General features: G+C 44.8%; 1 protein-coding gene across 1 annotated transcript; it reads left to right on the plus strand.

The window, feature by feature from the left end:
- LOC103181502 (alpha-1D adrenergic receptor) lies at positions 1-26,880 on the plus strand. Its single transcript, XM_007898030.2, has 3 exons — positions 1-399; positions 974-1,482; positions 25,936-26,880. The coding sequence occupies exons 1-3, from the start codon at positions 29-31 to the stop codon at positions 26,532-26,534; spliced, it is 1,479 nt and encodes a 492-aa protein (XP_007896221.2). The 5' UTR covers positions 1-28; the 3' UTR covers positions 26,535-26,880.
- The last annotated feature ends 419 nt before the right edge of the window (positions 26,881-27,299 follow it).

Genomic DNA, 27,299 nt, shown 5'->3' on the forward strand with positions numbered 1-27,299 from the left:
GTTAAATGCTTCCGAGGAGAACGAGCCCATGGTGAACCTCAGCATTCAGCTCAACGTGAGCGCAGGGAACTGGACGGAGGAGCCGGACTTGGACGTGAACCAGGCGGTGGTCCTGGGGCTCACTCTAGCCCTCTTCATCCTCTTCGCCATCGTGGGCAATATCATGGTCATCCTCTCGGTGGCTTGTAACAGGCAACTGCAAACCGTCACCAACTACTTTATCATTAACCTGGCTGTGGCTGACCTGCTCCTAGCCTCCATCGTCCTGCCTTTCTCAGCTACTCTGGAGGTCCTGGACTACTGGTGCTTTGGGAGGATCTTCTGTGACATCTGGGCAGCTGTCGACGTCCTGTGTTGCACGGCTTCCATCATGAGCCTGTGTATCATATCCATCGACAGGTAATAATAATAATATATTAATAATCCTTGCATTTGATATAACACCTTATCGCATCATTGAGATATGATGACTTGTGTTTGATGTCTGGGGATCTGAACCCATTGCACAGTAAATCCTGCAAAGTGTTCTGACAGTGATATGATACTATTTAATGATAATAATGCTTGCAATTGATATAGTGCCTTAATCACATCATTGAGATGTTTAAAAGCACTTCACGGAATATATTGTAAAGTGGATTGACATTGTATTTTGTGGGCGAAATGCAGCAGCCAATTAGCATAGTGTCCCATAAACAGTCGTGGATATTTCTTTGAGGTATTATTACCCCTGGAAAATGATCCCAATCGACTAACAACTGGGTTCCTACTTACTACCAGGTAAACAGAGAGATGTGGAATAAAGAAACTTGCTTAAGGTTTTGCCTGCCAAGGAATCGAACCCGCGTCCTCTCTCTTACTGAAAAGTAAATTAACTGTGTATTTTGTGGGTGAACTTCGGCAGCTAATTGCGCACAGCAGTATTCTACAAACAGTCATGAATCGATTAACCAAATTATTATTTATTTACCAGGTATATAGGTGTGCGCTATTCCTTGCGATACCCAACCATCATGACTGAGAAGAAGGCGGTGTGGATTCTCATAGTCCTCTGGTTGTCCTCAATGGTCATTTCCATTGGACCCCTTCTGGGCTGGAAGGAACCCGCACCAGACGATGAGACGGTCTGCAGTATCACGGAGGAGCCCGGTTACGCTCTCTTCTCCTCACTCCTGTCCTTCTACCTCCCCCTTATGGTCATTCTGGTCATGTACTTTCGGATCTACGTGGTGGCCAGGCGGACCACCAAGAGCCTTGAGGCCGGGGTGAAGAAAGAGCGCAGCAAGACCATGAAGGTGGTCCTGAGGATTCACTGCAAGAGCGCGATTGACGAGCCCAAGAACAAAGGGCAGCAGTTCCGCAGCTCCCTGTCCATGCGCCTCCTCAAGTTCTCCAGGGAGAAGAAAGCCGCCAAGACTCTGGGGATTGTGGTCGGTGTTTTCATTCTCTGCTGGCTTCCCTTTTTCATCGTCTTACCGCTTGGTACGTACATTACAATGCTCTCGCGGTGGGGCCCTGCTTACCTGAATGTGTTGTCATGGTGCGTTTGCAGCCCCTCTGCTTTGATCCTCGTGTGGTCAAGTTAAGGCTCAGTTAAAGTTTCCTTAACAACAACAAATTATATTTGTGTAACGCCTTTCATGTTGGGAGGACACCCCAAGGTGCTTGACAGTCAGGGATTTGGACCCGAGCTGGGGGTTGGGATCAGGAGGGGTGGAGGGCAGGGATGGTAGGGGTAGGAGGGTGACTGAAGGCTTGGTCGAAGAGGATGTGATGTGATGCGTCTTGTGATGGGCTTGAAGGAGGCAAGGGAGGAGCGAAGCAAAGGGACTGTGGAATGGAGATCAAAAGGATGGGGGCAGAGAGGCTGAAGGCCGGACTGGCAATCATGGGACGGGCCAGGCGGTAGACACGGAGCAGGCTGAACAGAGCCCACTAGGCAGAGTGAACAGACAGGTTGATAAGGGGTTAGCGGGTCACCGATGTAGGGAGGAGCAAGGCCGTGGAGTGCTTTGATGGTGTGGACAAGGATTTTTAACTCTTTCCTATGAGGGATGGGGAGCCAGTGAAGCCGGGCATGGGTGGGGTGATAAGAGTCACAAAGCTTAAATACTTGAGCCTCAGTTGGAAGTTGAAGTGATTGAGGAAGAGACAGATGAATGCTTCCCAAATTCAGTAAGAATTCTCTTGAAATTAATGCATTACTATGATGTCCGTGATTAACCTGTTTAGTAACCAATCTACCAGCTAGGTAAACTGAATAGCAATAACCTTTGCATTCTGTATAGTACCTTTCACATTGGGTGGATGTCTCAATGCACTTCACAGAATTCACTGTAAAGTGTAGTGACTGTGTATTTGTAGGTACACTCAGCAGCTCACCTGCACACAGCAATGTCCCACAAACAGCCATGAAGTGAATGACAAAGTTAAGTGATTTCCACTTGGGTCTATACTTCCACAATTTTCTCCACCTCACTTCACTCATACTCTCTCTTCATACCCTTTATTCATATCTTCATACTCTGCTTTCAATTTACCGCCCCATCTCCAACCTCCCTGTACTTTCCAAGGTCCTAGAATTAGTCGTTGCTTCCCAGATTCGATCCTTCCTCTCCCTCCACACCCTTCACGAACCCCTGTAATCAGGTTTCCGTGTGCCCACAACACAGAAACAGCTTTGGTCAAGGGCTCCCTCTGCCTCCTCGTCCTCCTTGACCTCTCTGCTGCCTTCAACACCTTTAACACTTTATCCGCACTTTATCCCTGCCTCATTCAAGTCCCGTCTCAAGACCCTCTTCTTCGGCCATGCCTTCGATCACTCTCCTTCCCTCCCTACCCTCCACCTTCCGCGATCCCAACCCCCAGTTTGGGTCCAAAACATTCATTGTCCAGCACCTTGGGACGTCCTCCCAATGTGAAAGGTGCTTTACAAATGTAATGTTGTTGTTGTTGTATTCCCTTCTCAATCAGGTATGCAGTGATCTCAAGTCCTGTGGTATAAATTCACAATGAAAGTGTTTGCTTCCTTTTGCAGAATGTAATTTGGTCACTCAATCCACGGCTGTGCCATTGGTTGTTGTGTTTCACCCACAAATACACTGACAATCCACTTTACAATATATTTCACCCACAAAATATACAGTCAATTCACTTTACAGTATATTCTGTGAAGCACTTTGACATGTCTCGACAACGTGATGAGGTGCGATATCAAATGCAAGGATTATTATTATTTACAGTATATTCTGAGGAGCACTGTTATTATTATTACATTTTGTGAAGCGCTTTGAGAAGTCTCACCGATGTGATAAGGCGCTACATCGCAGCGCCTTGGGACGTCCTCCTGACGTGAAAGGCGCTTTATAAATGGAATCTTGTTGTTGTTGTTGTACATCAAATGCATTGATTATTATTAATAAGACCACACTAAAAGTGGCTGCATATTTTTGGAGAGAGAGAAAGGTCCAGTTCACTAACCTAACTGAATCAGGTAGAGATTCCACCCAAGTCTGGAATAACTCTGGTTTGTTTGCATTTCAGAATAGGGCAAATTGTTGAATATCGTCTTAATTTCTTTTTCTGTATGTTCCCCATTTAAGAATTACAAAAACAAGGCTTCAGAATTAAGACTGAATTCAACAATCTGCCAAATTTTGGATATTTTGTAGTGAAATGTAAATAGAGTACATCTAAACCTGTGTGCAACTCTCCCCACCCCACCCCACTCACCCCACCACCCCCCACCAAACCCAGCTCTCATGTATATGCAATGGAATACAATTTGCATTTATATATTGCCTTTCATGTCACAAGTATTTCTGAAAACATTATTATGTAGCAAATAGTAATATAGTTGGATTTCTGTTCAACAAAAACTTGCATTTACATAGTGCCCTTCACGCGAGGCAGCATCTCCAAGCGCCTGACGCCAAGCCGGGGGATGGAGGAGGTGACTGTAACCACAGTCGAAGAGGAAGGTCTTCCATTGTGATCTAAAAGAGAGGTCGAGCTGGAGAGATTGTGGGAGAGCCAGTGGTTCTGACAGCAGAAACCGCTGGAATCACATCCCTCCTCACAAAACCCACCCTCAATCCCTCTAATCTCGCACACTACAATGCCAACTCCAACCTACCCTTCCTTGCCAAAGTCCTGGAACACATTGTTGCAGGTCAACTTTGGTCATACCTCTCCTTCCACTCCCTCCTCGAGCCCCTGCAGTCTGGTTTTCGCCTGCCCACAGCACAGAGACAGCGCTTGTCAAAGTCACAAGCGACATTCTCTCTATCTGTGACCAGGGCTCCCTCTGCCTCCTTGTCCTCCTGGATCTCTCTACCGCAGTCGACACATTCGACCACACCATCCTCCTCCATTGGCTCTCCTCCCTCATCTACCTTAGTAGGACCGCACTCACATGGCTCGAGTCCTACTTAACCAACCGCCTCCATTTCGGCAAATGGTTTCTCCTCCTGCCCCTGCCCAGCCTCCTGCAGGGTACCCCAGGGCTCCATCCTTGACCCTCTTCTTTCCCTTATCTATGTGCTCCCTCTTGGCAATCTCATCCGCAGACACAGGGTAAACTTCCACATGTATGCGGATGACACACAAATCTACTTTGTGTCCTCCAGTACCAACTCCGGGTCCACCGAGGTTCTATCAGCTTGTCTGGCAGACATCAAGGCCTGGATGAGTGTAAACTTCCTGCAATTGAATATGGACAAGACGGAAGCCATACTCCTTGGCTCCCGTCAACGTCTTCACTCCTGTGGATCCCAACACTTGGTTCTCTCTCAGACTCATCGAACCAGTGTGCAACCTAGGTGTTCGGTTCGACCCCCAGCTGTCCTTCCTCCCCCACGTCCAGTCCCTGACCAGGATCGCTTTCTTCCACCTCCACTACATTGCCCTCCTCCAACCATACCTTAACTCAAATGCAGCCAAACCCCTTGTGCATGCGCCTGTCACCTCCTGCTTGGATCACCCCAACACACTTCTCGCCAGTCTCCCTAGCTCCACCATTCACAAGATTCAGCTCATTCAAAACTCTGCTGCTTGCATACTTACCCGGACCAAACTCCGTACCCACATCTTACCAGTTCTGGCCAGGCTGCACTGGCTCCCCATCTCCGAACGTATCAACCTCAAGATCCTCACTCTCGTGTTCAAATCCATTCATTCCCTGGCACCTCCCTACCTCTGCGACCTCCTCACTCTCCAATCCACCGGTGGTCGTGCTTTCAGCCATTAAGCCCCCAAACTCTGGAACACTCTCCCTCAATCCCTCCCCTTACCCCTCTCTCCCCTCTTTCAAGTGCTGCCTGAAAACTTTCCAGTTCGTCTGTGCTTATAGCCACCTCCCCCATCCCCCCGGCTCGGAAGTAGGCTCCGCCACTGTTAAGTGCTCTGAGACGCTACGTGGAGGGCGCTATTTAAGTGCAAGTTGTTGTTGTTGTTTGAGCGAGTTCCACAGCTTCGGGCAGTAGTGACTGAAAGTGCAGCTGCCAATGGTGGAGCGGAGGGAACGAGGGACAAACAGGAGGCCAGAGCCAATTTATCCTCTTCCTGGCGCCAACGTGACACTACAATGTTCGGCATTTGGAATATAAAATAAATTTTGTGACGAACGTCTCTCGGGGTTAAGTCGTGCTACCTTTTGTGTTATTCCTCCTACACTCTTTTTTGTTCTAAGTGCAGAAAAACCCTCCCGTCAAATGCCAGCCATCAGTCAGCTCTTGATAAATAAATGGCAGAGTTCAGATCTTTATTTCATTATAGATACAATCCATTCCTCTTAAGAGGATTTGCTGGGCACAGAAATTGACATTCCCTCCCCCCACCCCCCACCCCCACCCTCTTGGCATTGATCAGAACCAAACATCTGGTAATAAATTAATCCTACGCTATTTGTCTCTTAAAGACAAACTTATTTTTAAGAACATAAGAATATAAGAATTGCTGTCCAAAAGAACATGGTCTGTCCAATTCACCACTTTCGCCACTTTCTGCTTCCATCATCTCCCTAGGGAGCCTGTTCGATACATTTGCTACTCGCTCACTGAAATAGTGTTTCTGTAGATTTGTTTTGAATGTTGACAAACAACATCAAAACTTTTTGTTGTTTGAGCCCCCCCCCCTGATACTCTCGCTCCTTTCATGTTCTCTGCTCTGGAAGGTAACAGTATTAACCTGTTTCTCTGCCCTCGATAGATTTTCTCCATGCGCACATACAAAATAATAATCCTTGCATTTAAGCCACAGCAAAGTTCTATAAACAGCCATGAAGTGAATGACCTGTTTTATCTGTGAAGATGTTGCCCAGGACACTGGAGGGAATGGTAGTGGAGCTAGCTTTCTGTTCAACTTAAATGTCAATCACATAATAAAAATGCAGTGCACAAAGTTGGCTACGGTGTTCGCCTACAAAATAAAGAGTCACTGTACTTTACATATTAACTGCACTTTACAGTAAATAATAATAAATAATATTCCTTGCATTTGATATAACGCCCTATCATGTCTTCTGGACTTCTCAAAGCGCTTCACAGAATATACTGTAAAGTGAATTGACTGTACATATTGTGGGCGACAAATCTCACAAAGCCCTTTAAAATGTCCTCCCGAAGTGAAAGGCATTATATCAAATGTAATGTTATTACATTAAGATTGCGACAGAATTTTGGAAAGTTATTAAATATGAATCTTAATTTGGAAGCTGTTTTTTTCTCACAACTCCAAATCAAATCGAAGTTTAGGGATTTTCCTGATTTCTGTGTGAACTTATAACGACAATGGCCTTAAAGCTCAGACCATGAAGAATTTCAGGCCACTGGTACTTGTCTACTAGGAGATAGGCTCAAGGAAAGGTTTCCCTTTCCCTGTGACATCAATGAACCATATAGGGCTGGATTACATTAACCTTAGATTAATGCAAACCTGATTGAGCTTTTCTAAGCATGTCTCCTCAAGAACCCCAACTTGTACTTATAATAATAATAACCCTTGCATTTGATATAGTCCCTTATCACATTGGCAAGACGTCTTAAAGCGCTTCACATGATGTACTGCAAAGTGTAGTGACTGTGCATACTGTGGGCAAAACGTGGCAGCCAGTTGTGCACAGCAATGTCCCACAAACAGCCATGGAGTGAGTGACCAATTTTATTTGGGGGATTGTTGGCCAGGACACCGGAAGAAACTCCTTTCTCTTCTCGAAAAGTGCCATGGGATCTTTATATTCACCTGAACAGGCAGAGGAGAACTCAGTTTAACGACTCGTCAGAAGTGCACAGTAGCTCATGTAGGATGAACAGCCTGTTCAGCATCAGTGAGACCCTTAACACTAACCTTACTTCACGCCTTTCCCTCCCACTGATACTTTTATGGACATGGATCTGGTACCTGTAGACCTGTAGCTCAGTGGTTAGAGCACTTGCCTCGCAAGCAAGAGGACCTGGTTTCGATTCCCGGCAGGGCGAAACATTAAGCAAGTTTCCTTGCTCCACATACCTCTGTTTACCTAGCAGTTAGTAGGAACCCTGTAATTAGTCAATTGGCGGATCGCTTTTCGACGGTGATAATCCCCTCAAAAAAAAATAATAATTTTGTTACTCAATCCACAGCTGTTTGTTGGACACTACTGTGTGCAATTGGCTGCCGCATTTTACCCACAAACTATACAGTCAATTCACTTTACAGTATATTCTATGAAGCACTTTGAGACGTCTAGAAGACGTGATAAGGTGCTATATCAATTGCAAAGAATATTGTGATTATTATTATTGTATCAAATGGTAAAGCACTGAGTGGAGTCAGTGAAGGTTGAACAGTGGGGAGAAATTCTGTCTAGATTTATTCTATTTATGGTCAACACTTTAGGTTGTCCAGAAGTCGTTTTTCTGTAGTTCTTAAAATAAATAATAATCGTAATAATCCATTGCATTTGACATAGCGCCTTATCACGTCTCAAAACATTTCACAGTATATATTGTGAAGTGGATTGACTGTGCATGTTGTAAACGCAGCAGCCAATTGCACACAGCAATGTCCCACAAACAGTCGTAGATTGAATGACGAAATTATTATTATTTTTTATGTATTTTTGAAGGGATTATTACGCTCGGAAAAGCCATCTGCCAATCGAATAACAACCGGGTTTCTATTTATTGCTAGGTTTCTACTTACTAGAGGAATGTGGAGTAAGGAAACTTGCCTAATGTTTCACCCTGCCCGGGAATCGAACCGTTTGCGAGACGATTGCTCTAACCAATACTTTCACCAATATGCAACTGTTATTTTTTAGACGAACAAGGTAGTTAATTTTTACGCACAACAACATCACACGAACAGCAAGTGACCAATGGTTAAGATGGTGAGGTATTATTACCCCTGGAAAGCGATCCGCCAATTGACTAACAACCGTGTTCCAACTTACTGCTAGATAAGCAGAGGCGTGTGGAGTAAGGAAACTTCCTTAATAAGGTTTTTCCCTGCCCGGGAATCAAACCCGGGTTTGATTTGCACGCACTTCAGAAAACTGGCATCAAAATTAAATCTGTATTGAAGAACTTAATTAAGAAATTCTTAAATGCAGGCTTAATTTTGCTCTAAAGCACTAAGCAAATAGAATAAATGTGGAATTGAAGTGCCGAACCAGCTGAGGTACCGGCTTAGTCACAGTGGCACACTCCTACCCCGGTTGAGATCAGCTGGTTGTGAAACAGCCTTCTGGTGTTTGGGGAAGAAGCTGAGCATTTCACATTCCCAGTTGGCACAGATTCTGGGGCTGAACATATTGGACTGCAACAACATCAATAACATTACGTTTGTATGGCGCATATCACATCAGTGGGACATCCCAAGGCGCTGGACAGTCAAGGGTTTCCTGAACTGGAAGTTGGAATCAAGAGAGGTGGAGGGCAAGGGGGATGGGGGTGGGAGGATGTTCAAAGGCACAGTCAAAGAGGATGGTCTAAAAAAGACTAGAATAATAAATGAGAAGGGCAACTATATAAATGCTTCTTGTTGATATATGTTTATTCAGCCTGGCTCATTCAATAGCATTCTCGCCCCTGTGTCAGAGGTTGTGGCTTCAAGCCCCATATCATGACTTTAAACGAGGGTGATATTCCAATGCAGTTTTTGGGGGTCGTGGGGGAGGGGGGATTGCTGCATTGTGGGAAGTGCTGTACTTCAGAAGAATCATTGACCCAAGGTCCCAACTGACTTTTCAGGTGGACGTTAATGATCCAATGGCATTATTCAAAAATAGAAGGTAATGTCTCCCGGTGCCCTGGCCAACAATCCCCCAAATAAAATTGGTCACTCACTGTCATGTCATCGAGATGTCTCAAAGTGCTTCACAGGATTCAACTGTAAAGTGCAGTGACTCTGTTTTTGTAGGAAAATGCCACAGTCAATTTGCTCCCAGTATTGTCCAACAAACAACCATGAAGCAAGTGAGTGACCAATTTTATTTGGGGGATTGTTGGTCAGTCTTAATTAGAAATTTTATTTAATGCGGTTCTTAAAGAAACAGACTTTTAGATTAAGATAGAATTTTAAAATTTTCCACAATTCCACATAAGCTTAAAATTTATGACAAATGGTCTCGCAGTCTAAGGCTAGGTGGAATTTCGGATCCAAATTATCAAATACAGAATCTCATGGTTAGAAGTTTGCCTAAGATCTTGCTCTCATTGATAACAGCACACCTGACCACAACGTACACCCAAGATTGTTTTTGGTCAGCCAGGTCTCCAACACTCGCGGAAACCCATCACCATGTTTAAGAGTATCCAAACCAAACTGAGAATTCCATGCATTCACCTACACATGGAAATCACAGATATAGATTGCTGCTATGGAATGCGCACTCTCTCCCTGGAGGGACACATCTTGATTACCTAATTCCGGAAAGTATTAGGCACAGGATGGCAAGAGCCAAGGCTTGGGGACCCCAGAGTGTGCATTGGGATACTGCCAGAGTCTAACCAACTAAAAACGCAAGCTTGCCATTGATTTCGCTGTCTGGCAAGTGTTCCCCGCTGCTTGGCCAGCTAAGACCACCCTCCCTGTTAGAGTTTTGTCTTGCAATGTTAATAGAAGCTGAGTGGGATGATTGCCTGCCCACAAGAACAATAGGTTAATTTTCAGGAATGATTGTTTTAGTATTCAGAATAATAGGGCAAGTTAGTGTTAAATCGTGACAGTTTTACTGCGTGGATGGAAATAGATTGGAATTTTTTTAAAAAACTTAATAAAGCCTACGCTTAAATTAAATTGTCCTTATTTGAACAGATGCCCAGAATACACTATCGTGTAAACTGATGAGGGAATGTTTATCTCCAGAAGCTATCCAGAAGGCAGACTGTAGTGTGTCTTTTTTAAATTTTTCCTCAATATTAATAATATTTAGAGCAGGATGTAGAAAATGCCTGTGTGTTGCTTGGGCTGCGACCAAGGTAAAATACGTGAGGGAAGCAATGAAAATATTTCACTAGTTCGTACCAGCTTACAAGCTGGTGGAAATATAAATCGGCACAGTTGTTTTGGATTGCACTCGCCTTTTGCTTTCCTATTGTCCGTATGTTTGACAAAATCACAGAAACTGTTTGTTTAGGAGAGGAAAATATCACAGTGGGGAGTGAAGGAAGCATTAGTTTCCTTGAAGCAATTTTACAATTAGTGGTTTGAAGACATTAACTCTTTGCACACCGTTACGTTCGACAACAACAACTTGCCTTTATATAGAGTCCCTCACACAGGGTAGCGTCCTAGAGCGCTTGACAGTGGTGGATCACGACACCAAGCTGGAGGGAGGAAGGAGGTGACCTTAAGCACGGTGGAAAAGTAAGGTCTTCAGGTACAACCTGATGATGAGGAAGGAGGGGACAAGGTGGAGGGGCTGAGGGAGGGTATTTCAGAGTTTGGCGGCATAATAGCTGAAAGTGCACCCGCTAATGGTAGAATGGAGAGCATGAGGGACAAGCAGGAGGCTGAAGCCAGTCGAGTGGAGGCACTGGGTAGTGGATTGAGGAGTAAGCAGATTGGAGAGGTGGGGAGGAGCCAGGGCATGAAGGGATTTAAAAACATGTGTGAGGATCTGGGAAATGCAGGGAAATTCCCACCTCCCTGGGCTGACTGATCGTGAGCAGAGAGCCAGCAGCGTGAGGAGGGAACTGAGTGAGGTGGAACAGAGTGAGATTTCTGTTGAGGAATTTGGTGAGAGTGGGAATTTGGTGCAGAGGGAGAAGGAGGTGCAGGTGAGAATTTATTTTGATCTCCTTGTAAAGGAGAAACAGAACTACACGAGAGAGCTCAGTGCAGGAGCCTTTTCGGGGCATGTGAGAGATCGGAGAGTGAAGTCAGGTGTAGAAGACGGGTGTTTCGGTTGGTCTAGACACAGGGGCGACTAGACCAATGGTGACATTCCTGAGGAAGTAGGTGTTAAATATTTAGGAGTGTGAGCAAGGGACAAAAGGTGTAACAAGTCAAAATGTGTGAGAAGAACATCGTCAAGGCATATACAACAACAACAACTTGCACTTATATAACGCCCTCCATGCAGGTAGCATCTCAGAGCGCTTAACAGTGGTGGAGCCTGACTCCGAGCTGGGGGGAGGAAGGAAGTGGTCCTAAACACAGGCAAGTATAGGCATGTTGGGGACAGTTAACCAAATAAGAGTTATGTATACAAATGCACGTAGCATAAGAAATAAAACAAGTGAGTCAGAAGCACAAATTCAGTTTAAACGATATAATGTAGTAGCCATTACAGAGACCTGCTTACAAGCTAGACAGGACTGGGAGCTAAATATTCCAGGCTATACGATCTTTAGAAAAGACAGGGAAATTGGGGAAGGAGGAGGAGTAGCAATTTTGATAAAAGACACAATTACAGCAGTGGAAAGGAAAGATTTCAGTAAGGGCGATCAGGTCGTGGAAACACTGGGTATAATTAAGGAACAACAAAGGACGTAAGACACTGTTGGGAGTAGTTTACAGACCTCCAGAGAGTTGTAATGTAGTGGGGAAATGTATAAATATGGAGATCAGGGAAGCATGTAGCAAAAGCAATGTGGCTATAATGGGAGATTTAAATTTTCACATAGACTGGGAGAAGCAGGACATCTCAGATAGTAAAGGCAACACATTTCTAGAACGTATTCAGGTCAGTTTTCTGGAACAATATGTTTTAGAAGACGATACTGGATTTTGTGATGAGTAATGAGCCAGAACTAGTTAGCAATCTGACAGTAAGGGAACATCTTGCAAATAGTGATCATAATATGATGGAATTTGACATTGGATTTGAGAGAGAGAGAAGGGAAAGTCCCAAACCAAGATTTTAAATTTAAGTAAAGCAAACTTCAATGGGATGAGAAATAAACTGACCACAGTAAACTGGGCTGAAATGTTAGTGGGTAAATCTGCAGACGAACAATGGGAAGTATTCAAAAAAGTATTTGATACAATACAGAACAAGTACGTACCCCTAAAATGCAAAAGTTCTAATCGTGTAGTTAAGCAGCCATGGTGGACAAAAGAGGTACGGTTATCAAGCTAAAAGAAAAGGTTTGCTCAAATGCAAGAAACAGTGGGAATGCAGAGGACTGAGAGAACTACAAAGGGATACAAAGAGTAATACGAGGAGCAACAAGGGAGTATGAAAAAAAACTTGCAAGGGATATTAAAACCAATAGTAAAAGCTCTTATAAATATATTAAAAGAAAGTGAATGGTCAATGTGGGCCTGTTAAAGACAGACGTAGGTGAGACTATACCGGAAAATAAGGAAATGGCTGACTTGTTATACAAATACTTCGCTGCCATTTTTACTGTAGAGGATGAGGACAAAATACCAGGCATACAGGGGAACCTAAAAATAAATCAAAGTGAAATGTTTAATAAAATTAATATAAATTAAAAAATGGTAATGGATAAAATAATGAAATTCAAGATAGATAAATCTCCAGGACCTGATAGTTTCCACCCCAGGGTGTTAAAGGAAATAGGAGAGGAAATTGCAGAAATTGCATTCATCATAATTTTCCAAAGCTCACTAGATTCGTGAATTGTGCCCTTAGATTGGAAAATTGCGAATGGCACCTGTTTATTTAAGAAGGGAGGGAGGGAGAAACCAGGTAACTACAGACCTGTCAGCTTAACGTCAGTTGTAGGGAAAGTACTGGAATCCATCATCAGGGACAGAGTGATTGAACACTTGGACAGGTATGAGCTAGTCAAAGAGAGTCAGTATGGGTTTGTATAGGGTAGGTCATGTCTGACTAATCTAGTTGAATTTTTTGAGGAGGTCACTAAAATGGTGGATTGGAGAGTGTCTTTGGATGTTGCTTATATGGACTTTTAGAAGGCATTTGATAAGTTTCCACACAAAGGATTATTAGGGAAAGTGGAAGTACTTGGAGTCAGAGGTAACCTTGTGACGTGGCTTAGTAATTGGTTAGAAGACAGGAAACAGAGAGTAGGGATAAAGGGAATGTTCTCTAATTGGCGGGACGTGACAAAAGTGGTGTTCCCCAGGTGTCTGTACTGAGACCCCAGCTATTTGCCATATATATAAATGACTTGGATGAAGGAATAGAAAGTTTTATATCCAAGTGTGCAGACAACACTAAGCTAGGAGGCTCAGTAAGTTGTGCAGATAGGAGTAGGAAGTTACAAAGGAACTTAGATAGATTAAGTGAATGGGGAAAGCTGTGGCAGATGGAGTTCAATATAGGGAAGCGTGAAGTCATCCACTATGGACCAAAAAAAGATCAAGCTGAATATTTTCTTAACAGGGAGAAATGAAGAACTGTGGAGGAGCAAAGGGATTTGGGTGTCAGGATCCACCAATCACTAAAAACGAGTTCCCAGGTGCAAAAAGTAACAGAAAGGCAAATGGAATGTTGGCTTTTATCTCAAGAGGTCTGGAATACAAAGGGGAAGAAATGAAGCTTCAGCTGTATAGAGGAAATGGTCAGATCCCATCTGGAGTACTGTGTTCAGTTTAGGACACCACACCTCAGAAAAGATCTATATATAAATAAAGAAAAGGAGGTGCAGTGCAGCTTCACCAGAATATTACCAGGCCTTAAAGGGTTAAGTTACGAGGAAAGGCTGTGTAAACTTGGATTGTATTCCCTTGAGTTTAGAAGGTTGAGGGGTGATTTGATTGAGGTGTTTAAGGGATTTGATAGGGTAGATACAGAGAAGCTATTTCCTCTGGTGGGAGAATCCAAAACAAGGGGCATAGTCTTAAAATTAGAACCAGGCCATTTAAGAGTGAAATCAGGAAGCATTTTTTCACTCAAAGGGTGGTAGAAATCTGAAATTTTCTCCCCCAAAAGCCGTGGATACTGGATCCATCCACACCTTCAAGAGTGAGGTTGATAGATTTTTGGTAGGTCAGGGTATTAAGGGATATGGGGAGAAAGAGAGAAATTGGAATTGAAAGGATTAGTTGAGGTACAGATCAGCCATGATCTAGTTAAATGGCAGAACAAGCTCAAAAGGCTGAACAGCCTCCTCCTGTTCCTATGTTCCTCCGATACTGTATCTAAAATATTATTTTCAAAAATAAATCTATCTCATTTGCATTTGAATGAATCATAAAAGGCATAGTGTGACCAGAGCTGTCTCCCATTGTGCGTTACACAGAACCTCGATAACACCGCACCCATTCATAGAATCGTACAGCACAAAAGGAGACCATTCGGCCCATCGTGCCTGTGCCGGCTCTTTGAAAGAGCTTCTCAACTAGTCCCGCTCCCCCCTCGTATCCCATAGCCTTGCAAATGTTTCATTTTTAAGTATCTATCCAATTCCCTTTTGAAATTTATTATTGAATCTGTTTCCACCAGCCTTTCAGGCAGTGCATTCCAGATCATAACACACAATTGGATAGAGCTCTCATCTTTTGCCTTTTATGGGCCTTGAAAAATGCAGGTTTTATTGGTTAAGTCGGTCAGGATTGACAGTCCCAGCATTACATCATGATATGGACACCGACAACCAGGGAGCCAGAGAGGACAGCCGTAAACACATCCTCTCTGTCACAGCTTGTAAAGGGATAGATTACCTCGCTGATGAGCAAAGTCAATGCAGACTTTAAATTATTTGCCTGAAAAATTATTACGTAGAGTGATACAGCACAGAACAGGCCATTTGACCCAATTAGTCTGTGCTCATATGTGTACTTCACACGAGCCCTCACCCATCCTAACCCCTCTCCTATACTTCTCTATTCCCCCCTCCCTCATGAAAGCTTTACATTTCATCTTAAACATGTTTTTTGCTTCAACCACAGTTTTAGGCAATGAGTTCCACATTGTCACCACCCTCCTTACTAGATTTGCTACTCTCTAAGTCAGACTGACCAAGAAGTGGAAACAACCCATCAACATCCATTTTATCAAATCCTTTCATAACCTTAAATGCCTAAATCAAGTCTGCTCTCAATCCTCTCTACTCCAGAGAGAAAAACTTTGACCTGTCCAATCTCTCCACTCATCCCGGTTAACACCCTTGTAAATGTTCTCTGTGAAGGAGCCTGAGGTGCAGTTCTCAATAGTGGGATTAAGTATTAATGAAGCAATGAATGTAGTGAAAATTTTAAGGGAGAATATTGTCTCCAATATAAGCTTACCAGACTTCAATGAAACAAGATATATTTTGTAGAAAAATGCAGCAGCCACTTTTGAGCACTGCAATGTGCAACAAACAACAATGTTTGAAAGATCAATGTTTAGCTGAAGGATTGTTGAGTCCACACGGGAGGCAGGTGAATCTGAAGGAAGACGTGTGCTGTATCTGCTCCACGTCCCCCGCCCCAACCGCCCTACCATCGGTGGTCGGGCCTTCAGCCTCTCAGCCCCCAGGCTCTGGAACTCCATCCCCCAGTGCCTTCGCCTTGCTTCCTCCCTTTCCTCCTTCAAGGCCGGTCTCAAAACCTTTCTCTTTGACCGTGCCTTCAGCTCCCCTCTCGACTCTCTTCCCCCTCCTCGCTCCCTCCCTTCCCTCCCCTCACCCTGACCATTTCCCCCCTCCTTGCTCCCTCCCTTCCCTCACCCTGACCATTTCCCCCCTGCTCGGGTCATGACCCAACTGTGCAGCGCCTTGGGACGTCCTCCTGACGTGAAAGGCGCTTTATAAATGGAATCTTGTTGTTGTTGTTGTTGTTGTTGTGTAAATGTATTTACAAGTGATTTCACACATTGTGAACAGAATAATCATCCGTGCATTTGATATAGCGCCTTTTACGTCAGGAGGACATCTGAAAGCACTTCACGGGATATACTGTAAAATGGTAGTGACTGCGTATTTTGTGAGTGAACGTAGCAGCTAATTTGCACACAGCAGTGTCCTACAAACAGCCACAAAGTGAGTGACCAATTGTATCTGGAGGATTGTTGGCCAGGACACCTGAAGGGAGAAGCTCCCTTCTCTTTTAGAATAGTGTCATGGGGTTTTTAACATCCACCCAAATGGATGCATATGGTCCCTTGGTTTCACCTCTTTACCAAACAACCACATGTCTGACAATGTGTCGCTCCCCCAGCACTGTTTCGTTATCTTAGCCTGTGAGCTCAGAATCCCAGCATGGGGCTTGAACCCACAATCTTCTGACTCAGAGGTAAGAGTCCAACCAAGTGAGCTGGCCTGGCACCTCAAAACAATGCGTCTTTTGAGAAAGGGGGTGATGACAGTGGTTTTGTAAGGGAGGGGTTGTGGGGGGTGGAACCATGCTGAATGATGGGTAAAATTGAGATACAGACAGCAGTGAGCATTAAGCCAAAAGGGGCAATTGTGCAATTGGGAAGCCTTATCGCACCTGGGAATATAACAACAACAAAATTATATTTGTATATCACCTTGTCCCGTCTTTGAGATGTCTCAAAGAGCTTCACAGAATATACTGTAAAATGAATTGACTGTACATTTTGTGGGCGAAACTGCTACGGTGCAGGACTCCACTCTCAATTAGCACTAAAGCATGCAGGGTGCCTTTTTTTCAGCTTTTGCACACTGCTTTACACATGTGTGTACATATACCTGCCAGCTTCAGCCAGGCACAATTGGTAGCACTCTCGTCTCTCGAGTAAGATAAATTGTGGGTTTGAGCCCCACATTGGTGCTCTCAACTAACACAGTCTCGACTGACACTCTAATAAATATGTTGTATTGTCAAAGGTGCCATCCTTCAGATGAGACTTTAACATCACACACAGTAACGACACTTTATGGTCTATCCTGAAAAGTTCTTCGAGACGTGCTCCTAACATGAAAGGTTCTGTATCAAAAGCAAGGATGATCATTATTCAGTTCACAGTATGAAATCTTTCAATGTTACTGGCTGATACTCAGCAACCACGACCCTTCTATATCCATTCAACATCCCTCCCTGTCTCGCCCAAAAGGTTGTGGATGTTGGATCAATTGAAATTATGAAGACTGAGGTTGATAGATTTTTGTTACGTAAGCGTATTGATGGATATGGGGCAAAGGCGGGTAATTTTTGTTGAGGTACAGATCAGCCCTGATCTAACAGAATGGCGGAACAGGCTCGAAGGGCTGAATGGCCTACTCCTGTCCCTATATTCCTATTTATTTAGGCTTAGGGTTAATTATCCTAATTACCCTATATACATCCCTCTCCTTTGAATTCACCTTCTTTTTCAAACCCCATCCCCCGACACACTTATTCCCATTTTAAGCTAAATTGGGTCTATAGCCCAAACCTCGGATATCAGATGAATTTGGAATTGGTTGCTTAAATTTGATTGCAGAGCCATTTAGCACAGCTGTCACATTCAGCAAACATTTGGCAAGGACACAATTAAAACACCGACTGAATTAAAATGCAGATACCATGTAAATGAGAGAAACGCTGAGTGCCTGGGAGTAATTACACAGCGGTAATGTGATCCCTGGATACGCAGTGTGCTCAAGGGATTCAATGTTTTACAGATGAGATCTAATCTCTGAGATTACAGTAATGCTTGTTCCTTTCTCATATAAAATTAAACTTATATTTTTATGCTCTTTGCTGTTCTTCTGTACCCCGGCCAATATATCAACATCCTTCTGAAGCAGGGTGTCAAGTACAAAGATTTAGAATTATGTATTACATCTGCAGAGAGCAAAAGGCTTGCTCAAAGCAAAACAGCCTGTGCCATCTTTCCATGATCGCTTGGCTTCTTAAATATGTGTCACTAAAGGTAAACTGAGGCCCAGTATATTCTATGCCTTTCAAGCACTTGTGGAACTTTGTGAGGTGAAATTTAGTCTTTTGCTTCAAATAGGCCATTCACTTTGCGATTGTGTGTGGGACATTGCTGCGTGCAAAATAGATGTCCCTGTTCGACCACAAAACAGACAGTCACTACACTTCACAGTAAACCACCCATTAATATTCTTACAAAAACAGTCACTACACTTCACAGTAAATCACCCATTAATATTTTTAAAAAGCAATGCTTAGCACCTGGATTGTCTGAGGTGCCGTCCTTCAGAGCCATTATGTACTATATCATGTTAAAGGTCCCATGGCACTATGCGAAAGGAGAGAGGAGTTTCTCCTGATGACCATGCCAACAATCCTCCCCAAAAATTGGCCATTTATCTCACAGTTGTGTGTGAGACCTTGTTAAACATATTAATAGTAATATTTCTTACATTTGATAATGTGCCTTGCAAATAAAGATGTCTTCACATAATTTTGTGGCCAAATGAGGCAGCCAATTTGCACACAGCAATACCTCTCAAACAGCCATGGAGTGAGAGACTAATTTTATTTAGGGGATTGTTGGCCAGGACACCGGGAGAGAGAAACTCCCTTCACATTTTGAATAGAGCCACCGGTTCTTTATCATCCACCAAAACAGACACAGACTGGAACTTGTTTTAATGTCTCATCCCGAAGGACAGTGTCTCTGACAATGCAGTGCTCCCCCAGGACTACATAAGCCAGGCTTCCATGTTTGCCTATAAGATCACCGTCAATAAATTTGACATTAATTCCTCATGAAGAAGTTTTGAGACTCTGTGGGGTTCACTGAGCACCCGAGTTCCAACAAAGAAACGACAAAGTTTACCACACAACAGTGCAGCTGAAGACATAATGTGAATTGATTTATTTTATAGTCTTGCTCTCTCGTTGACTGCAACAGACTGAAATACTGCGCTAAGCTAAATAGGTCATTAATTTTTACACCCCACCATATATCAACCTGTTAGCATACTTAACCACTTCATAATAATTGCAGAGTCTTGCCCAAATTTACAATGATGGTACAAATGACCATATTTATGGTATTACATGAACACTTATTAAAGTCTTACAGGGCATATTGCTGACAAGTGCAGTTAGAACCCAAAAACTGATCAACTCAGATGATGATAATCCTTGCTTTAGATACAGCGCTGCTTATGTCGAGAGGACATTCCAAAGATTTTACTGTAAAGTGCAGCAACTGTGTATTGTGTAAGTGAGATAAATCAACAACAATACTTGGATTTGACAAGGCACCCACAGCATTGAACATCTCAAAACACTTCACAGTGAATTGCTGACCAGTGCAAGCGATCTGTGGACAAACGTGGGATTAAAGTGTTCCAGGACTCTACCCCGAGTGAAGGGCGCTATATAAATGCAAGGTGTTAAGAACATAAGAACATAAGAATGAATTAGGAGCAAGAGTAGGCCATTCGGCCCATCGAGCCTGCCCCCCTTTCGATAAGACCATGGCTGATCGTCAGATCCAACTCTAATTACCTGCCCTATCCCCATATCCCCTAATCCCTCTATTTTTTAAAAATCTATTAGTCTCAGCCTTGAAGATGTTCAAGGACTGAACATCTACAGCTTTCTGTTCCTCAACTCTGTTCTAAAAGGCTGACCTTTAATTTTAAGACTGTGACCCCTGGTTATAGATTCTCCTACCAGGGGAAACAGACCCTCAGTGTCTACTTTATCCAGCCCTTTAAGAATCATATATGTTTCAATAAGATCTCCCCTAATTCTTCTGTACTCTAGAGAATATAGCCCTAGTTTATTCAGCCTATCCTCATAGGTCAGTCCCCTCATCCCAGGAACTAACCGAGTGAATCTACGCTGCACCCCCTCTAGGACAAGTATGTCCTTTTTAAATAAGGAGACCAAAACTGCACACAATACTCTAGGTGCGGTCTCACCAAGGCCCTGTACAGTTGCAGCAAGACTTCCCTACTCTTGTATTCTAAACCTTTTGCAATGAACGCTAACATAACGTTCGCCTTCTTAGTTGCTTGCTGCAACTGCAAGCTAACTTTTTGAGACTGGTGTACAAGGACACCCAAATCCCTCTGAACACTATTGTGTTGTTGTAGTTGCCGCAGTTCACATCCAAACATACAGTTACTCCACTTTCAATAAATTCTGTAAAACACTTTGAGACATTCCCCCCAACGCGAAAGGCACTAAACCAAATGTAAGAATTATTATTATACTGTAGGCAATTGCACACTCCATTCCAGCTACAGGATAATCTCCAGGCATATGTGAAACTCCAAACTTAAGAGTTTAGATACTCTTAAGCATGGTGAATGGGTTTCTGCTTGTGTCAGACATCCGGCTGACCAAAAGACAACAGTAAGTATCACTAGTCTGACGGGTGAAGTAGTTAAATTATTTCCCAATAGAGTAGCTTATGTTATTTTCCAATGGCTTGTGTTATTATTAAATGGCATCCAAGGTGACATGCTTGGCAATAGGTCCTGTGGTGATCTCAGTAATCTAATTTCTGAGCCAAACGGGTCTGAAGTACTCCAGGACATTGCTGATGGCAGACCAGCCCAGCCCAGCCTGGCTCATCGGTAGGGATCTGGAAGGGCAGACCAGTCACTGGAGGCAGGGAGTTATCCCACTCAGCTCCCATTAACCCTGCAAGCCAAAGCCCTAATGGGTAGGGTGGTCCTAGCTGGAAAAGCAGGGGGAAAGCTTGCCAGACAGCACTCTCAATGGCAAACTATTCAGTTTTAGTAGATTAGACTCCAGCAGTTACCCCAACGCACACTCTAGAGTCCCCAAACCTTAGCTCTTGCCAACCTGTGCCGAATACTTTCCAGAATTACATGAACAGGATGCGTTCTTCAGAAGTGAGCATTCCTGTGCAGGTGGCATACATACGTTGAAGTCTCAGTCTAGATTGAATACTCTTAATTACAGAGATTTGGCCCCGTATGTTTCAGAAATCAGTCGAACCACAAAAAAAGTCAATTAGGTTATCACTGACCCACAGACCAGCCGTTGAGCAACATTGCTTTAGGCATTATTATTAAGTCAACCAATTCCTTTGGTTTGACTCAATGGTAAATCTTTTGTGATGGTGGTTTCAATAACAACAATCCCGCTATTTATTGGAGTCGAGCAGATACATTGAATTTTCTTTGTGACGCAAATCCCAAACGGTCGAACACTTAACGCCGCAGATCTGTTGGTGATACAAATCGAGGACAGCACTGAGCTCCAAGACTGTGTGAATTAAACAAGCAGATTGGGCTGTAACTCACACCAATTCCCTGCACTGTAAATGGATGCAGTCAGAGCGCAACTAGCAGGCACGACTTTGTGAGTGATTCTGATTCTCATCGGATTGTTTGACAGAGGCCGTAAAACACCCCCTTTATTATTAAAAAAATGAACGTGAAATGAAGAAATTAAACCGCGCCTTGTGACCCATTAAATTAAATGCAGGCGACCTGCTAACTCAGCAGGTGCATGTTTTTAAATACCTTTCTGTAAAACAGGAAAGTGTAGCAATTCTCCTGGAGATGCGTGGTGTTCAAATCTAGCCATTTGTGTGTCAGTCTTGCTCAGTAGTAGGAGAGAAAAGAGAGGAAAGAGCAAAGCTGGGAGGCAACGGATCTCTCAAGGACCTTAGACAGAAAAGGGAGGTGAGAGATCGGCCGGTAGCTGGATAGCTGTGATGGGTCAAGGGAAGGTGTCTTTAGGGTGGGGGTGATAGTGGCTGTTTTGAGGCGTGTAGGAACAGTGCCAGAGGACAGGGAGAGGTTGATGATGGCGGCGAGTAGTGGGGCAAGGAGGTGGAGCTGGGATTTAAGGAGAGGGGTGGGGATGGGGTGCAGGGAGCAGCTGGTGAGCTTCATGGAGGATATGGTGATGATGACAGGGAAGGGGGTGACAGGTTCAAAGGTTTGGAAGGAGGGATGGGTAGTGGTCGGAGTATGAGGGAGGTGTAGGAAGGGGGTGAAAGTTGGGAGGGCAGTGGCAGCTGAGCAGATTCCCTTGATTTTGGACTCGAGGAAGTCCAGCATTTCCTCGCAGTGGGAGTCAGAGGCAAGAATCTGTAAGGCATGGCAGGGAGGGCAGAGGAGCCGATTGGTGGTGGAGAACAGAAGCCTCGGATCTCCCTTCGCCTCCAGGATTAACCTGGAATAGAAGGACGATTTGGCAGCTGTGAGAGCAGAACCGTAGGTTTTGATGTGGTCCAGCCAGATGTGCTGGTGGACCGTTAGGCCGGATTTGAGCCAAGTGTGTTCGGCAGCCCACACCGGGCCCTTGAGCGAGCGGAGGAGCTGGTGAACCAGGGTGAGGATCGGGAATAGGAGGCCTTCGGGAGGTGAGGGGGGCAAGGGCATCGAGTGTGGTGTAGAGCTGTGCTGTGTGGTGCTGTGGAGAAGAGTAAATGCAGAGGATGGGTTGGTGCGGGAGGTGGGCCAGAGGGGCAGGAGCTCAGAGGACTCCAGAGCAGCAGAGAGGGATTGTGGGGAGATCTTCTTCCAGGGGCAGTAGGAGATGGTGGTAGGTTTGGAGGCAGTGGGGAGAGGGATATAGGAGTTGAGGGAGATGAAATGGTGGTCAGAGATGGCCTTTTCGGTGATGGTGACATCTGAGACCCTGAGGCCCCGGGTGATCACCAGGTCGAGTGGATGACCATGAACATGGGTAGCAGAGTGGATGTGGAGGGAGAGGTTGAGAGAGGAGAAGAGAGAGGAGAAGTCTGAGGAGGTGGAGCAAGACGGGGTGAAGTGGAGGTTGAAGTCGCCTAGAATGATGAGGCGGTCGGAGCAGAGGCAGAGGGAAGCTAGAAGGGCGGAGATGTCAGAGGTGAAGGTGGGGGAGGATTTGGGGGGCAGTATATTAGAGGATTTTTAGTAAGAGATGGAGGGATGGCAGAGGGTAAGGTGTTCAAAGGAGGGGAATGAGCCAGTAGAGTAGGGGGATAGGGCCAATGATGCCCTGAAGATGAGGGCCACCCCACCGCCACGACGGTTGGGGCGTGGTCCATGGTGGTAGATGTAGCCAGGTGGTGTGGCCTCAGTGAGGGGGAAGATGTCACCTGGGGTGATCCAGGTTTCCGTGAGGGCCACAATATCAACGTTCTCATCGAGGATGAGAACATTGACGGCCAGGGTCTTATTGCAATGGAGCGGACGTTTTGAAGGCCAATGCAAAAGGGACAGTTGGCAGGGGGATGTATGGGATGAGAGGCGTTAGTGGATTGGTTGGCAGGGAGGGTGGGGGAGCGGATGAGGGAGGAGAGGTTAGCCCCCGCACTCTGGGTCCGGGGTGGCTTGCGGCGGTAGTGGGGAATGGGGCAGTCGGTGTGGCTGCTGCTGGACGGCCAACGCTGAGTGGTGCAATGAGCCCAGCGGAGGATTCCCAGGCTCGAGCAGAGGGAGGCAGTGGTGGGGGGGGGGGGGTTCAAGCAGAGATAAGAGGCGGGGAGGGCGGAGAGAGCACGACAGAGCGGGAGAGTTGCAGGGAGGGGAGAATTTTGAGGGAGGGCTGGGGGCGGCAGCCAAGGTGCGCACGTTAAGACGAGATGCCAATGCAGTGCTGGGGGGCGCTGCATTGTCGGAGGTGCCGTCCTTCAGATGAGATGTTAAACTGATGGACCACCCCGATTTATTATTATGCTATTCCAGTCTAAATCATTTTGTAGAAGTAGTTTCTGAGTGGTTTTCAGTGGTGGGCAGTCAGACCAATAACACTGCCACATTAAATATGAATCGATGTTACTTTTCTTAGTACATCTTAGCTTTCTAAAATAGTTACTTTTTGCAGGAGGTTGAAATGTTGTTCACCGGGAATGTTGTCAAGCCATTTTAGAATAGTCCTATTAACAGTTCCAGTTGCACCAATGATTATAATAATAATAATAATAATAATAATCCTTGCATTTGATATAGCGCTTTTCACGTCGGGAGGACGTCCCAAAGCGCTTCACAGAACATACTGCAAAGTGAATTGACTGTATATTTGTGGGTGAACGCGGCAGCCAATTGCGCACAGCAATGTCCCACAAACAGTCGTAGATTGAAAATGACCAATTTATTATTGTTTTTGATTTTTGAAGGGATTATTATTAGGCGTGTGGAGTAAGGAAACTTGCCCAAGGTTTCGCCCTCTGCCTGGAATTGAACTTAGGTCTCTCACTTGCAAAGCGAGTGCTCTAACCACTGAGCTACAGGACTCCACAAATATAGGAACTGTGTTATACATTGCTGCATATGACAATATAATATTAATATAGTATATATTAACATGTCATTGTTCATATAATCGTAAAATATTATTCGTATAATATCAACACAATATATTAATATTATTAATAATATAATATCAATATTCATATCATCATCAAATGGCATTAACAAGAATAGTAAAGTTGGTCAGTTAGAATAATCCTTACATTTGACGAAGCACTTTTCACATCAGGACATCTCAAAGCACTTTACAGATATACAGTAAAGTGCAGTGACTGTGTTTTATAGGTGGACGTTTATTTGTACTACCCAAGTGATCACAAGAGAGATTCGGCTCACAGTCCTTCATCCCTTTTGATCTCTTCCTTCAAGAATGCCAGCCAGTAACAGGGCTAACTCCTCTCTGATGCAGCCCACCCAACCTGGGCAGGGGATTTAGGTCAGAGAATGGGGAGTGCCTGTAAGATGTCGGTAGCAGAGACTTGATGTGGTTATAGGCAGGTGCTTGTAATGAATGGGTCAATGTATTGGGTGATAACCTCCTGTGAGTATCAGGGAGTCCTATAGCAAATTGCTTAGAACACTCGCCTCGCAAATGAGAGGACCCGGGTTTGATTTCCGGGCAGGGCGAAACCTTAGGCAAGTTTCCTTACTGCACATGCTTCTGTTTACGTAGCAGTAACGAGGAACCCGATTGTTAATCGATTAGAGGATAGCTTTCCGGGAGTAATAATCCCTGCAAACAAAAATAATGATAATAATAATTTTGTCATTCGATCCCCGATTGTTTGTGGGACACTGCTGTGCGCAATTGGCATTTCACCCACAAAATACAAAGTCATTCACTTTTTACAGTATATTCTTTCAAGCGGTATGAGATGTCTCATCAGCATTCCTTCACTACACTTGACTACAGTTGCCCCTCTCGACATTACGGCGACTTTTTATGACAAATAAATAAATCCTTAGATTTGATATTGCGCTTTTTGCATCAGATCTCAAAGCGCTTTACACATTACATTGTGTAATTTGTGGGCAAGCTCAGCAGCCAATTTCCCCACTGCCAATGTCCCACAAATAGCTATGCAATGGATGAATGGCCACTTTCATGTTGTGCAGGGTGGTGGTGGGGGGGCGTAATTGTTGGCCAGAACACCGGGAGAAACTCCTTTTTCTTTGCGAATAGTGCCATGGGATCTTTAACATCCACCAGGACAAGTAAGCTGGACCCCGGGGTTACATTGCATTCGAAGGATAGCTCCTCTGACAATGCAGCGCTGCCCAAGCACTGTATTGGAGTGTCAACTGGTGCCCTGGCACTGTGCTGAAGCATCAGCTCAAAGTCATGCAGGAAGAAATGAATGCATTTAATTGAGGAATCCTGATGCCCGGCATAGGGAGGTGGCAGGTGACCATGTGACATTGTTGTCTCTTTGTGTTTCAGGTGCTTTCTTCCCTCTCCTCAAACCCTCCGACATAGTTTTCAAGGTGATCTTCTGGCTGGGCTACTTCAACAGCTGCATCAACCCCATCATCTACCCCTGCTCCAGCAAGGAGTTTAAGAGAGCCTTCATCCGGCTGCTCAAGTGTCAGTGTCGTAGACGGAGACGGCCGGTCTGGAGAGTCTACGACCATCACTGGCGCTCGTCCATCTACAGCTCCGAGAGGGGCTCTGAGGGGGATATCATGTCCCAAGCTGGTGTGAGCCATGAGATGCTGTCGATGAACAACTCCTTCATATTTAACCATGAACACCAAGCCGTTGTGGGTGGGGGGAACGAGAGCACGGACACCAACGGCACGAGTGCCATCGGCATTCCTGGCTCTTGGAAGCTTTTCAGCTCCTTGCGGAAATCTCAGCTGGGTTTTATGAGCAGCCTCTCCAACAAACTCAGGACAGGCCCACGGCACGCTTGCCCCAGCAGGAGGGCGGATGGCAACGCCACCGTGGAGTCTATTTCCATCAGCGTATGCCAGGAGCAAACTGGCTACCAGATCTACGAGGAGAAAGACTGCTTCGGACTGAAGGAAACAGATATTTAGAAGCAGCACAAGACAGGGCCGGGAATCTGCTTCAATGAAACATACTGTTCTGTGGTGTAATTTGTCAATGGTTAGTGTTGTGTTTGCGTTGCCAGGATTTTAATGCCATCACAAGGTATGTTGAAGGCAATGTCCAATATCTGACTATGTGTAAGGCAGAAGTCAGAGGCAGGAAAGGGAAGGGGAGAGTGAGGGAGTTATGTCATCATCCAAAGCCTTGGCTCTCAGCAACCTGTGCCTAACACTCTCCGGAGTTGAGTAGCAGAGTGCAGCCCTCCAGGGAGAGAGTGTGCGTTCCATTCCAAAAAATGTCCATGTGTAAGTAGTATATGTAATGTGGAACTCCCAGTGTCTGAGCACAGCTACCAGTATGTCAGATACTCTTAAGCACAGCAGTGTTTTCTTCATGTGTGTCAGACACTGGCTGACTAAAGGAACGGTTTTAATTGTACCTGGCTTGATGAGCATGAGAGCCCTCCCCTCACACACACACATAAACATTGCTGTGAGGCTCCAGTGTGAAGTGACAATACTGGGACTCAGCCCAAAGCCTGCTGTCTGTGGCCAGGTCAATAGAATAAAATGCCCCAAATTTCACAATCGTCAGCAGTAAATGATTATAAGTGTGACATTAAACCCAGGTTATGGACAGACGTTAAAGATCCTACTTCACAATTGGGAAAGAGAAGGGAGTTTCAACAGATAAAATTGTTCACTTACTCCGTGGCTGATTGTGGGGCATGGCTGGGCGCAAATTGGCTATCT

The sequence above is a fragment of the Callorhinchus milii genome, unplaced genomic scaffold (genome assembly GCF_018977255.1).
Source record: "Callorhinchus milii isolate IMCB2004 unplaced genomic scaffold, IMCB_Cmil_1.0 Scaffold34, whole genome shotgun sequence".
Classification (NCBI taxonomy): Eukaryota; Metazoa; Chordata; class Chondrichthyes; order Chimaeriformes; family Callorhinchidae; genus Callorhinchus; species Callorhinchus milii.

Excerpts from the sequence above, each read along its gene's own strand:
- LOC103181502 (XM_007898030.2), top strand. The coding sequence starts at position 29 with ATGGTGAACCTCAGCATTCAGCTCAACGTGAGCGCAGGGAACTGGACG. Across the intron at positions 400-973 it reads TGTATCATATCCATCGACAG|GTATATAGGTGTGCGCTATT; the intron begins GTAATAATAATA and ends TTTATTTACCAG. Across the intron at positions 1,483-25,935 it reads TTTCATCGTCTTACCGCTTG|GTGCTTTCTTCCCTCTCCTC; the intron begins GTACGTACATTA and ends TTTGTGTTTCAG.